The 14474-nt window shown below is 36.5% G+C and overlaps 1 protein-coding gene across 2 annotated transcripts in view; it reads right to left on the minus strand.

Moving 5' to 3' along the window:
* Window positions 1–14474, minus strand: part of REV3L (REV3 like, DNA directed polymerase zeta catalytic subunit) — a 176077-nt gene that overhangs the window by 13692 nt on the left and 147911 nt on the right. For both annotated transcript variants that reach the window (XM_086707602.1, XM_086707603.1), the window contains 2 exons: window positions 13511–13717; window positions 4612–4721 (listed from right to left, as the gene is read on the minus strand). In XM_086707602.1, the coding sequence (XP_086563728.1) occupies window positions 4612–4721; window positions 13511–13717 (317 nt within the window). The remainder of the gene's footprint in view (window positions 1–4611; window positions 4722–13510; window positions 13718–14474) is intronic.

Genomic DNA, 14474 nt, shown 5'->3' on the forward strand with positions numbered 1-14474 from the left:
ATATTTTATAATATATGTTCACTGAAGAAAATGTCAGAAAACATAAAGCACAAAGAAGAAAACAGCCACCTAATCTGACCATTCAGAAAATAGGCACTACAAACCTTTCTGTATATCTGTAAATCTCTTCTCCTTCGGGATCACAGATCAGATTGTTGGATAACTTTCTTCTTTCATTTAATTGTTTAATTAATTAATTCAATTAATTGTTAATATTTTCTCACACTGCTTAGTTCTTTTACATTATTTTAACACTTGTACTGTATTTCAATGTATAGATGTATCATAATTTAACCAAACCTCAGTCACTGGAAATTTAGGTTACTTAAAAATTTTTTTGCTAATATTTCACATATAATAATTTGGCACACCTCTGGTTGTATCCTTAGAACAAATTTCTATCAGTGAAATTTCTGGATAAATGTATACTCTAAAAATATTTTTTGAAAGATACTGTCAAACTGAATTCCAGAAAGAAATTTCTGATGTACAATTCCATCAGCAGTATACACAGGTCAAGACGGAAGGATTTCTGGGGTGCCTGAGTGGCTCAGCCAGTTAAATGTCTGACTTGGGCTCAGGTCATGATCTCAAGGCTTGTGGGTTTGAGCCCCATGTCGGGCTCTGTGCTGACAGCTCAGAACCTGGAGCCTGCTGGGATTCTGTGTCTCCTTCTCTCTCTCCGCCCCTCCCCTGCTCACATTGTCTGTGTGTGTCTCTCTCTCAAAAACAAACATTACATTTTTTTAAATTATGTGTTTTGTTAAAAATTATACCTCAATGAAGTTGATATCTTAAAAAATATTATTATAGGCTACATATATGAGATTTTACCCAGTAGTTAGTGGGTTTGAGTCCATCTATGTTGCTTTGGCCAGTTTTATTTGGAGCTAAGCTTCAAGACTGCTGGCCCAGATTAATGGAAACTTTTGATCACTTAACATAATGGAGGTGACTGTCCTACAAAAAAGAGAAAGACTGTTTCAAAATAAGTTTGTCTGTCACTGGTGCTTTTAATCTAGTTAAGTAACAATCATCTTTGGGTTGAGAGATCCAAGCACACATACAGAGTGTGATTTTCACATAGTAGGGCGTGAGTGGGGATATTAGAACAACCTAGAAAGCCTTTCTCAATTATACTCAGGTGAATTTTTCTAGAGATTCGGATTCTAGCTCCACACCACTCTTCTGCTGCCACTCTATATAAGAGCTATTAGCACTACTATAGAGAATTCCTATAACTGATGGGAGTAGGTCATATTCCACTAGGGTGTAGTAAATATGACTGAGACCCACTCTTCTATAAAATAACTGTTTAAACCACTTGTCAGTAATATTATAACTTTGTATGGTGATAGCTGGTAGCTATACTTATCATGGTGAGCATTTTGTAATGTATATAATGGTCATATCACTGTATTATATACCTGAAACAATACTGTATGTCAATTTTATTTTTTAAAGTTTATTTTTGAGACAGCAAGAGTACATGAGTAGGAAAGGAGCAGAGAGAGGAAAAGAGAACCTCAAGTAGGTTCTGCACTGTCAGTGTGTAGTATGACGTGGGGCTTGAGCCCAACATGGGCTTGAACTCATGAACCATGAGACCATGACCTGAGCTGTAATCAAGAGTCAGACACCTGGCGTGCCTGGGCGGCTCAGTCCGTTAAGCATCTGACTTTGGGTCAGGTCATGATCTCACGGTTTGTGTGTTCAAGCCCTGCGTCGGGCTCTGTGCTGACAGCTCACAGCCTAGAGCCTGCTTCAGATTCTGTTTCCCTCTCTCTCTCTGCCCCTCCCCAACTTATGCTCCGTCTCTCAAAAATGAACAAATGTGGGGGCGAAAAAAAAAGGGCCAGATGCTTAACCAACTGAGCCACCCAAGCACTCCCAGTTATATTTTAATAAAAAATATCATTTAATTGAAAAAAGAAATAGTGTGTTTATTATACTTTCTAAATGGACAATAATGCATAACTGCTTTAGAGACAGAAACACCTTTCTGTAACAGTAATTTTGATGCTTTGGTAACTGATTGCCCTTAGCTAGATCCCAAGATTCATAAAATCAGTAGTCTTGAAATCGGAGGGAGGCAATGATCATTTACCATCATCTATCAGATTTCCTTTATTCTGATCATGAGGCAACTGAGCCTCAGAGAGGCTAAAAGACTTGTTAATGGCCATGCACCGACTAGATGTATAGCTAGAAAGCAAATCCAGATCTCCTCACTCTCAGTTAAGAACTTTTTCACTTCACCAAGCATTATCTATTATCCCTAAAGCAGTATTTCTCAATCTTTTATCATTATTGTTCTCTCAAAAAAGTTAAAATTTATTTTTATTTAAAAAAATTTTTTTAACTTAAGATTTTTTTAATGTTTTATTTTTGAGAGAGAGAGAGAGAGCGCGCGAGTGAGCAGGAGAGGGGCAAAGAGAGAGGGAGACACAGAACTTGAAGCAGGCTCCAGGCTCTGCACTGTCAGCATAGAACCTGACATGGGGCTCAAACCCACAAACTATGAGATCACGACCTGAGCCAAAGTCAGATGCTTAACTGACTGAGCCACCCAGGTGCCCCAAAAGTAAATTTAATAAGAGAAAGTAATTATTAAGAAATAAAATATTGTTGGGTGGTTGAACTTTGTAGGGCCAAAAATCCATTGTACTATCTAAGTGGTTTTGCTCCCTGAGAACCAATTTGTACCGGGTTAGGGTGATACTGTTACCATTGATAATGCATGCTCAAGAATGAACTGTCCTCATACAGTATATTTCAATTATCATTTGTTGAATGAATTAGTGAATGGAGAGCAAAAGTTCTAATAACATTGCAAATTCTTTGATTGGAATCATAAAATACCTGTGAATTCTGATGTAATGAGACAGTACCAGCTAGGAATCAAAAAACACTGAGTACTAACTTATGGCTCCAATGCTGACTAGTCAGGTGATCTTAGACAAGTTTCTTATCTTAGGGAAATGTGCTTTTAAGCAGCACATAAGAATATGCTTCTAAGGGTTCCCTCCAGCAGTGTGAAAACTGCTGACCTAAATAGCACCAAAGCTGTCTTTCAGTTCTGACATTCTGTGCGTCTGTTTTTTTTGGTTTGAATTCTTAAAGATCTTATATGCTAAACAAAGATAACTACAATGAGAACCATGCCAACTTCTGATTGTGTGTGTCATCAACCATGACATGTATGACCCTGAATTAAACTCAACAATTCAATGTTTAACTTTTTCCTCTTCCCTAAATTTTTTGCAAGGAGCTCTGCTAACAAGGTACAAAACCATGTTCTAGTAACTTTTATTTTGCTAGACTACTCAGCAGAAGTGGTTTTACAGAGCAGTGAAATACTAAAGTCAAGCTGAAGAGTCGCTTTTGATGGAGAACAGTAGACACTATGGATAGCTGGGGCCTGGATAACTTGAAAGTATACCCACCTGTTAGTAATGAAACAGCTGCTGTATGAGGCAAGTCTCATTCAGCATTAATATGATTATGCTGATTATACATGCATTAAAGAACTGGAGAAGATTAAGTGCTCTTCAAAGATTACCTAGAAGCTATTTTTAATGATTAGAAGCATTATGTCCTACAGCTTCATTGGGCTGTAAAGTCATCAGAGGTCCTGAGGCAAGTGCTCTAAGCATGATCACACTGTGAATCTAAGCCTTCAATATGAAAAATATCAGACTCTAAGAAATCTGCATAATACTTATAATCTAGAAGAATTTATGAAGTCATACAAATAAGATGTTACATCAATAACTGGGCCCTAAAAAAATACCAAGGCAGGCAACCAAGCTGAGGTTATTAATTCAGGACCCAAGGCAGTCCTATTCTTTGTCAGCCCATGGATGATGGACTTCAGGAAGTCTGTGAGCCCTCTGGAATCAAATGGAAAATTGTATCTGCCTACATGCACTTTTTGTAGAAGGTCAAAAATATTTTGGGCCAAGGAAAGTTAACCACTCATAGCTTTGGCAGATATCTTCCAAAGTTAAGATATGTATTTAAATTCACAGAGCTGAAGCTATATGAAGAATCATTTACATTAAGAGCTATTGTTTTTTAAAAAGACTAGACTAGGGGCGCCTGGGTGGCGCAGTCGGTTAAGCGTCCGACTTCAGCCAGGTCACGATCTCGCGGTCCGGGAGTTCGAGCCCCGCGTCGGGCTCTGGGCTGATGGCTCGGAGCCTGGAGCCTGTTTCCGATTCTGTGTCTCCCTCTCTCTCTGCCCCTCTCCCGTTCATGCTCTGTCTCTGTCTCAAAAATAAATAAACGTTTAAAAAAAAAAAAAAAAAAAGTAAAAAGACTAGACTAGACCCCTGTGTATACAGTTTTTTGCAGATCACTATCTACTTTGCTACCTGTAGGCATGCCATGGGAATCTCCACAAGTCTGTGGCTCAGGACACTTAAAATTTCTGTCTCTTAAGATCATATCTGGTAATTCAGGACTTGTGCTACTTCTGATCACAAGATCATAAGGACTGAGGAAGTAGAACTCTGTTTTTAGGAAGGATTACCCTTAAGCCATTTCAAACACTGAAATGAATATCTGAAGAGATGCAAAAAGACAACTATAAAGTAGGAAGTTAATTACCTGTCAGTATCTCCATATACAACCCTGGCACCCCATTTCTTGGTATCATTCACCAGTTTAATAGCTCGTTCCAAGGTCTCTCTGGCTTTGTGAACAATACTATCACCAACCTGTTGGTACAAACACATTGGAAGTAATTTCTTAACACAGCTTAGTATATATCAGTAGACTTTAACATATAATACTTAATTTTCACTACTATTTCTAAATATGAAACAAGGAGAAAAGAACGTAAAAAAGAAAACAGTCATTAGTGTCATAGTTCTTTCTACAAGTACTCATGAAGAAAATGAGGTGAAGAATATAAAGAAAGGAATCAATCGATATATAGACTCACCTGTGAGTGTATCAGTAAGTACAATGGATTATACTTTATACAAGGTATGCAGTTACATCTGATTCCTGGAAGAATAAGTCTGGTTTATTCAAGGACTTTCATATATGTTTTTTTTTTTTTCCAAAAAAATGTTTATTTTTGAGGAGAGAGAGAGAGCACACAAACTAGTGAGGGAAGGGCAGAGAGAGAGGGAGGCAGGGGAACCAGGTAGGCTCTGCACTGTCAGCACAGAGCCAGACACAGGGCTCGAACTCACAACCCGTGAGATCACCACCCAGGTGCCCCTCATATATGCTTTTATAACCAATTCAGAAGGAAATTACACTGTGTATGTGTATGAGTATGTGTGTGTATATCTTTCAAAATTTTTCTATTGGAGTATTAGGATAATTTCTTTTAATATCATTAAAGTTAATGGTGAACTTCAATCCTAGTGATTGGCTATACATAATTTTTAGATAATACAGAATATAATGAAAAATGTATAATTCTATGATGGAAAATATAAGTGTTCAATTTAAATCAAGTACACAGATATGTCTAACAAGAATACTTTTTTTTTTTTTTTTGAGTAATATCTCCATCCAACATGGGACTTGAACTTGTGACCTCCAGATCAAGAGTTGCATGCTCTACCAACTGAGCCAACAAGGCTCTCCTAACAAGGACAGTTTCATTGGTGATTAGTGAGTTTAAACAAAGATCATGACATAATGACAAAACAAAAAGATGATAGATCTTGACAAATACAACAAGCTAATTATATTTTATAGTTAAGTAAATTAAGGAGACCAGCATAGGACTATTGCTTGCTTTATATATATATTAAGTGATCGCTACATCCAACGTGGGGCTCGAACTCACAACCCCAAGATCAAGGGTCACATCCTCTACAGACTGAGCCAGCCAGGTGCCTCCATTTACTAAACTCATTAAAACTAAGAGCTGGGGAAAACTTCCATTTGGCATAAATGGAGCATTCCTTTTAAAATTTTAAAGTAAGAATTATGCACTTTTTCTTTGTATTAAGAAGCCAACAACAGTTATAATGATCTTTCTCTTTTTACTGTAAAATTTGAATCACCTGAACTAAATGTAGGATTGAGTAAGTGTTTAAAAGGCTCTTTATAGTTGCTTTACAAAGGAAATGTTAAATGAACAAAGGAATAGATTTAAACTGGTAGCAGAAACTTATTGGGTTTAAATTAAGAACCATGAATTCTATTGAGACCTTTAGTATATCAGAAAACCTTGAGAATGTAAACTATATATTCTGACACATTAAAAAAAGTCATGTTATCTAATTGAAACTCATGTTTGAATAAAATGGTCAATTTGTCATCTGTTGCCACTTTCAAAACAAGATAAACTTTAAAAATATGTGATGGCAAATAGCTGGAAGGGTAAACCATCTAGTGTCAGAATCAAATATGCTTTTCAGCTACACACATAAGAATAAATACACATACTGACCCTAAATGTCTGCCTCCTGTTACCTACTCTGGCCCATTTAAGTTACACCTGGAAGAACAGAACTCTTGTTCTTAAAGAGAACTCTTGCAGCTGTCCCGAAGACCTTGCATTGTGAAGGATTTAGTGGTGGGAGATGGAATGAAGGAAGGAGTGATAATTAAATTAAAAGTGATTCTGCTTTGTGCCATGGTTCCTAATTTGAACATTACTCCATTATAGGGCTAAGAGATTAGATTTAAAAAGAGGAAAGGAACTGGTTTTACAGTTTAGGCAATGGTTGGGATCCTGAAAAGTCATAATAAGAAAAATATTTAAGTACAAAATTTCTAAAAATAAGTAGAGTGTTAGTAAGAATGAGGAATAAAGGGAACTCTCGTGCACCACTGGTGGGAGTGCAAATTGGTGCAGCTAACATGGAAAACAATATGGAAGTTCGTCAAAAAATTAAAAATAGAAATACCATTATGATCCAGCCATTCCACTACTGGGTATATAACTGAAGGAAATGAAAACACGAACTGTAAAAGATATATACACCACTATGTTTACTGCAGCATTATTTACAATAACTAAGACATGGAAGCAACCAAAGTGGCCACTAACAGATGAATGCACAAAGAAAATCATCTGGAATGATACAGGTTTGAATTGTATGGGTCCACTTATATGTGGATTTTTTCAATAAATACAGTATAGTATTGTAAATGTGTTTTCTCTTATGATTTTAGTAACATTTTCTTTTCTCTAACTTAATTGTAAGAATACAGCATATAATATACACAACATACAAAATATGTGTTAATTGTTCATGTTATCAGTAAGGCTACTAATCAATAGTAGACTATAGTTAAGTTTTGGGGAGTCAAAAGTTATATGTGGATTTTCAACTCTGTGGGGAGGGTCAGTGCCCTTAATTCCTGCATTCTCCAAGTCTGTGGCTTGTCTTTTCACCATTGACTGTCTTTTGCAGAGCTGAAAATTATTTTAATGAGGTCCAGCTTATCAATTCTTTCTTTCTTTTATAAATCATGCTTCTAGTGTTGCCAAGTAAAAAGCCATTACCAAATTCAAGGTCATCTAGATTTTTTCCTATGTTATCTTCTAGGAGTTTTATACTTTTGTGTTTTATAGTTAGGTCTGTGATCCAATTTGAGTTAATTTTTGTGAAGGGTGTAAGGTCTGTGTCTAGATTCACTTATTTTGCTTGTGGATATCCAGTTATCTCAGCACCATTTATTGAAAAGACTATCTTCTACTTTTCTCCATTGTATTGCCTTTGCTCCTCTGTTAAAGATCAATTAACTATATTTACGTGGGTCTATTTCTGTAACCTCTATTCTGTTTCACCTAATACATTTGTCTATTCTTTGGCCAATACTACACTACCTTGATTACTGTAGCTTTACAGTAAGGCTTAAAGTCAGGTACTGTCAGTTCTCTGAGTTTACTCTTCAAAATTGTATTGTTTTTCTAGGTCTTTTACCTTTCACATAAACTTTAAGATCAGTTTGTTAATATCCACAAAGTAACTTGCTGGGATTTTGACTAGGATTGCATTCAATCTATACATCAATTTGGGATGAACTGAATTTTTTTTTTAATTTTTAATGTTTATTATTTATTACTGAGAGACTGAGAGAGAGAGAGAGAGAGAGAGAGAGCGCGCGCACAAGCGCGCAAGCAGAGGAGGGTTAGAGAGAGGGAGACAGAATCTGACGCAGGCTCCAGGCTGTCAGTACAGAGCCCAATGCAGGGCTGGAACTCATGAACCGCGAGATCATGACCTGAGCGGAAGTTGGATGCTTCACCGACTGAGCCACCCAGGTGCCCTGGGATGAACTGACATCTTGACAATACTGAGTCTTCTTATCTATCAACATGGAATATCTTTCCATTTATTTAGCTTTTTCATTTCTTTCAACAGCTGTACAGTTTTCCTCATACAGATCTTATACATACTTTGTTAGATTTATAACAAATATTTCATTTTGTGGGGTGCTAATATAAATAGTGATACAGTTTTAATTTCAAATTTCATTTGTTCATTGCTGGTATATAGGAAAGTGACTGACTTCTGTGTATTAACCCTGCATCCTGCAACCCTGCTATAACTGCTTATTAGTTCTAGGAGATTTTCTGCTAATTCTTTTGGATTTTCTATATAGAGGATTATGTCATATGTAACAAAGACAGTTTTATTTCTTTCTTCCCAATCTGTGTATTTTAAAAAAAAATTTTTTTAACGTTTATTCATTTCTGAGAGACAGACAGAGTGCGAGTGGGGGAGAGGCAGAGAGAGAGAGGGAGACACAGAATCCGAAGCAGGCTCCAGGCTCCGAGCTGGCAGCACAGAGCCCGATGCGGGGCTCGAACTCACGAATTATGAGATCATGACCTGAGCCGAAGTCGGTTGCCCAACCACTAAGCCACCCAGGTGCCCCGCAATCTGTGTATTTTTTATGCCCTTTACTTGTCTTAACTGCATTAGCTAGAACTTCCAGTTCTTCTATGATGTTGAAAAGCAGTGGTGAGAGGGGTCATCCTTGCCTTGTACCTGATCTTAGTAGGGAAGCTTCAAGTTTTTCATAGCTAAGTATGGTATTAGCTGTAGGTTTTTTTGTAGATATTCTTTATGAAGCTGAGAAAGTTCCCCTCTTCCTAGTTTACAGAGGGCTTTTTATGATGAATGGATATTGGATTCTGTCAAATGCTCTTTCTGCATCTATTGTTAAGATCATGTGGCTTTTCCCTGCATGTGATGTGATGGATCTCACTAATTGATTTTCAAAGGTTAAACCAGCCTTGCATGCCTGGGATAAATCCCACTTGGTTGTGGTGTGTAATTGCTTTTATATATTGTTGGATTTGAATTGCTAATATTTGTTGAAAATTTTTGCATATGTTCATAAGAGAGATTGGTGTGTAGTTTCTTGTAATGTCTTTTCCTGGTTTTGGTATTACAATTATGCTGGCCTCACAGAATGATTTAGAAAGTATTTCCTCTGCTTGTATTTTTTGAAAGAGATTGTAGAGAATTGGTATAGTTTTTTCCATAAATGTTTGGTAGAATTTACTTACCAGGGAACCCATCTGGGCCTGGTGCCTTCTATTTTGGAGGTTATTAATTACTGATTCAATTTCTTTAATAGATAAAGCCTATTCAGGCTATTTCTTCCTGTGTGAGTTTTGGCAGATTATGTCCTTTAAATAATTGGTTCATTTCATCTAGGTTATCAAATTTGTGTATATAGTATTCTTTTATTATCTTCTTAATGTCCTATGGGGCCTGAAGTGATGTCTTCTCTTTTATTTCTAATATTAGTAATTTGTGTCTTCTTTCTTTTTTTTTCTTAGGCTGGCTAAAGGCTTATTGATTTTATTATTCTTTAAGAAAACCTAGCTTTTGGGTTCTTTGATTTTTCTCAATTTGTTTTTAATTCCACTGATTTCTAATTTTTATTATTACTTTTTTTCAGTTCACTTTCAATTTATTTTCTAGTTTCCTAAGGTGGAAGCTTAGAGGATTAGTTTTAGATCTTTCTCTTTTTTTTTTCTAATAATGGATTCAATATTATAAAAATTTCACTCTACGCCTGCTTTTGCTGATTTCCACCAATTGTGATAATTGTGTTTTCATTTAGTTCAAAATATTTAAAAATTTCTTTTAGAATGTCTCTAGGCATTTGGGGATTTTCCAGCTGTCTTTCTGTTATTGACATCTAGCCTATCAACTGCAACATGATTTGAGAGCAGACATTATACGATTCATATTCTTTCAAATTTGTTAAGGTGTGTTTTATGACCCAGAATGAGATCCATCTTGGTGCATGTTCCATGCAAGCTTGAGAAGAATGCATTTTCCGGTGTTGAATGAAGCAGTCTATATATAAATGCCCACTATATTCATTTGGTTGTCCTGCTGAGTTCAACTACATTCTTACTGATTTTGCTTATTTTTTCCCGTTTGTTGCCCTTGTTTTTTGTTCCTATTTTTGTTTTCTTCTCTTTTTCTTCCTCTTGTGGTTCTATTTGATAGGATTCCATTTTTCTCTTTTCTTACACATCAATCATATTTCTTTTTATTTTTTGTAAAAGTGGTTGCCTTAGATTTTGCAAGAATACATTTACTTTCAATATACCACTATACCACTTCACAGCAGGGCAAGTACTTCATAATGATGAAATAATTCTAATTACTTCCAGCCTTTATGTCATTTCTGTCACTCATTTTACTTATACATAAGCATATGCATATATATATACCTAATCCAATTCATTGTTGCTATTATCATTTTGAACAAATTGTTATCTGTTAGATCAATTAAAAATAAGAAAAACAGGGGTGCCTCAGCCGGCTGAATGTCCAACTCTTTTTTTTGGTTGAGGTCATGATCTTACAGTTTGTGAGATCAAGCCCCATGTCGGGCTCTGCACTGACAGTGTGGAGCCTGTTTGGGATTCTCCCTTTCCTTCTCTCTCTGCCCCTACCCTTCTCTCTCTCAAATAAGCTTAAAAAAAAAAGAAAAAGGGAATAAGAGAAATAAAAGTATTTATTTTACTTTACCTTCACTTATTCCTTCTCTGAGGATCTTTTGTTCTTTATGTAGATCTGAGTTTCTGACCTATATTATTTTCCTTCTTTCTAAAGAGCTTCTTACAACATTTCTTGCAAGGCAGTTCTGCTGCCACAAATTCCCTCAATTTTTGTTTGTCTGAGAAAGTCTTCATTTCTCCTTTGCTTCTGAACAGTAATTTTTCAGGGTACAGAATTCCAGGTTGGAGTACTTTCTCCTCTCAACACTTTAAATATTTCACTCCATTCTCTTCTTGCTTGCATGGTTTCAGAGGAAAAGCTGGATGTAATTCTTATCTTTGTTTCTGCATAGGTAAGTTATCCCTGACCCCCATCTTCTTTCAGGATCTAACATTTTTTACTGATTTTCTGTAGTCTGAAAATGATATCCCTAGGTTTATTTTTTTGCACTGTTTGGTGTTCTTTGAACTTCCTGGATCTGTGGTTTGGTGTCTGACACTAATTTGGGGGACATTGTCAGTCACTATTGTTTGAAATATTTTTCTGTTCCTTCCTTTCTTTCTTCTCCTTCTGGAATCCCTACTACACGTATGTTATAACTTCTGTAGTTGTCCCAGTTTTAGAATATTCTGTTCTTTTTTTTTTTAGTCTGTTTTCTCATTGCTTCTCAGTTTTAGCAGTTTGGGTTGAGATTTCTTCAAATTCAGAGATTCTTTTTTCAGCCATGTCTAGTCTGCTAATAAGCCCATCAAAGGCATTCTTCATTTCTGTTCAAGTGTTTTTCATCTTTAGCATTTCTTTTTTGTTCTTTCTTAGAATCTGCATCTCTCTGCTTACATTGCCCATCTGTTCTTGCATGCTGTGTACTTTATCCATTAGAGCTCTTTGCACCTTAATCATAGTTGTTTTAAATTTGCAGTCTAATAATTCCAACATCTCTGCCACATCTAAGTTTGGTTCTGATGCTTGCTCTGTCTCTTCAAACTCTGTCTTTTACTTTAGATATGTCTTGTAATTTTTTTTTTTTTGACAGCTAGACATGAAGTATCAAGTAAAAAGGAATTGCTAGAAATAGGACTTTAGTAATACGGTGGTAATCTGTGCGGGGGGAGGGGAAGTCTTCTATAGTTCTAGGAGTAAGACTTAGTCTTTCAGTGAAACTGTACCTCTGGACTATGTACTTTACATGTGCTTCTCAGTCTTTTTCCCCACCTTTGGTGGGACAGGATGGCTAGAAGAGGCTGGAGTATTTCCCTTCCTCCACATGGAAGGCCAGAGCACTCGGAGCTGGGTATTTCCCTTCTCTCAGGTCAGTTAGGCTCTGACAGAACGCTAGCAGGTTAGGCTCCAGTTAAAGTTTCTCCTGAAGGCAGACCTTGTTAAGAACAGGATGCTCTGGTGTATTTCAAAATGGTTCCTTTCCTCTCTCCGTGTCAGAAGCACAAGGGAATTTTTCTTGTGTGAGAGAAAACTTGTGAGAACTTGGTTGAGCTCCTAGAGGTAAAAATCACAAAAGTGTGGGGGCCCTGATGACTAGGTCCCTTGGAGTCTTAGTCTCTCAGATTTGTCCACACTGAACTTCCAGCAATTCATCAGTTGATGTTTCCCTACCTCAAGCACTGGTTCCTGCAGAGGTTTCTGCTCTTGTGAGCTGTGCTTCTTTGTATTTACCTGTTGGGTCTTTTCAATTTTGGGGGTAGTGCTTTGCCCTGTGACCTCACTTCTGACAGATCTCAGAATGGTTGATTTTTTAGTACGTTCAGCTTTTTACTTGTGGGGAGAGAGTGGCTCCTCTGAGTTTCTTATATGCTGGACCTGAAATTGAAAGTCCCCTGCACAAGTTTTTGAAGTTTATTCTGCCTATTGTGGGCTATGTGGGACTTTATCCTTCCACTGCTTTTCCCTTCCTGAACTACTAACATGGTATACTGCAATGTTCTAGCTTTCATCTGGCATAAAAAGAGCACCAATAAAATAATACTACTCTGTTCTTTTATCAATCACTAGTAAGTTATTGCATTACTCTGTCACACTATATTGTATTCATGTTAAATTTACACCCTAATTTAGTGAGTAGCAAGAAATTAGCCTTATTCTATGAAAAGTATCTTTCAATTGCAACTACCTCGGCAAAAGAAAGGTTTTGTTTTACATCTATTGGTATATTAGTAAACATGGAATGTTTGGTCATTCTGACATTCGGAGAAGCCAACCTAACATCAGATTTGTCAACACATTAAAAGGAATTATTTAGTACCAAGGTTGTTGTAAACACTGCTATAAATGCAGCGCTAAAATCTCATGATAATAGTTTGCTACAGTATGCTCATCGAGCTATGTAGAAATAGATGTATGATAAAGAGATCTCATAGAGAAAAGCCCAAAACTCAGAAGATTTTTTTATGTATACAAGTTCCAGTTTGAGAAAAGCTGATCTTATGTCACAGAAATGAAAATCTTTAAAGTTTTAAAATAAAACAAAATACTTTAATGAACAGATATTCACTTAATGCTGCTTTAGTATCTTGAAAAAACTACAGATTTCTATGACTTACCTCAATGCATGGCATTCTCCCAGAAAAATTTGCAGCTGTATAGCCAAATGTGACATTTGCTATAAGCTTAAGTCCTAGCTGACGTGCATCAAGCATTCGTGAAAGGGCTCTGTCCTGCTTGTAAGCCTTCATGGACTGCTTTACCATGAGTCTAGTCTTCAAAATTTCTTCAAGCATTCTTGGTAGCACACCCTTTCTTACTGAAGGCTATTGTAAAGAAAAAAGAATATTTAAAATCCCTTAATAGTTATAGATTTAGATAATTAAGAAGGAAGTACAAAGTATAACAATGGCCAACTGTCATGAACTGAAACATACTAACAATTGAGTGGCCACAGGGCCAGTGGCCATCAATACAAAATCATCACATTTTCCTTCTTTTGAAGAGCACTTTTTTCCTAAAAGTTCCTATAATGTTTATAAATCTAATGTAGCACTATTATGTGAGTTCAGAGACCTCCAGAAAGGAGGATGTCAAGCTAGCGCATAAGAGATCATACAACAAGTTCAGAGGGAAATTTTGTCCAAAACTTTGATCCAAACCCCCACTCTTTCAGAAAGACACACGGGATTTGTATCACTCATAACAAACCTCAGTTTTTAAAGATCTCATCCTAATGACCCCACACAGTAATCTGCATGGAACTCCATTTATCTACCTTGGAAGAATGATGAGCTGGGTTGACTCTGCTGACATTCAAACCTGCAGTTCCAGGGACTCTAGGTATTTCAAATCTGATGCTTAGACCACTAAGCCATCCCCTCCGGCCTATATTTATTAGCAATCTGGAAGAGGGGATGAATAGTGAGGTGATAAAATTTGTTGATGCCAAAAAAAAAAAATCATTTGTATTAATCAAGACTAGGGAGAATTTATGAGAACTCCAGTAGGAATGAAAACCACAAAACAGTATTAACTTTGAAGATGATTCACAGACACGTGCAAGGTAATGCATGTCGGACT

This window comes from Puma concolor, chromosome B2, assembly GCF_028749965.1.
Source record: "Puma concolor isolate L17-30 chromosome B2, mPumCon1.1.hap2, whole genome shotgun sequence".
Taxonomy (NCBI): domain Eukaryota; kingdom Metazoa; phylum Chordata; class Mammalia; order Carnivora; family Felidae; genus Puma; species Puma concolor.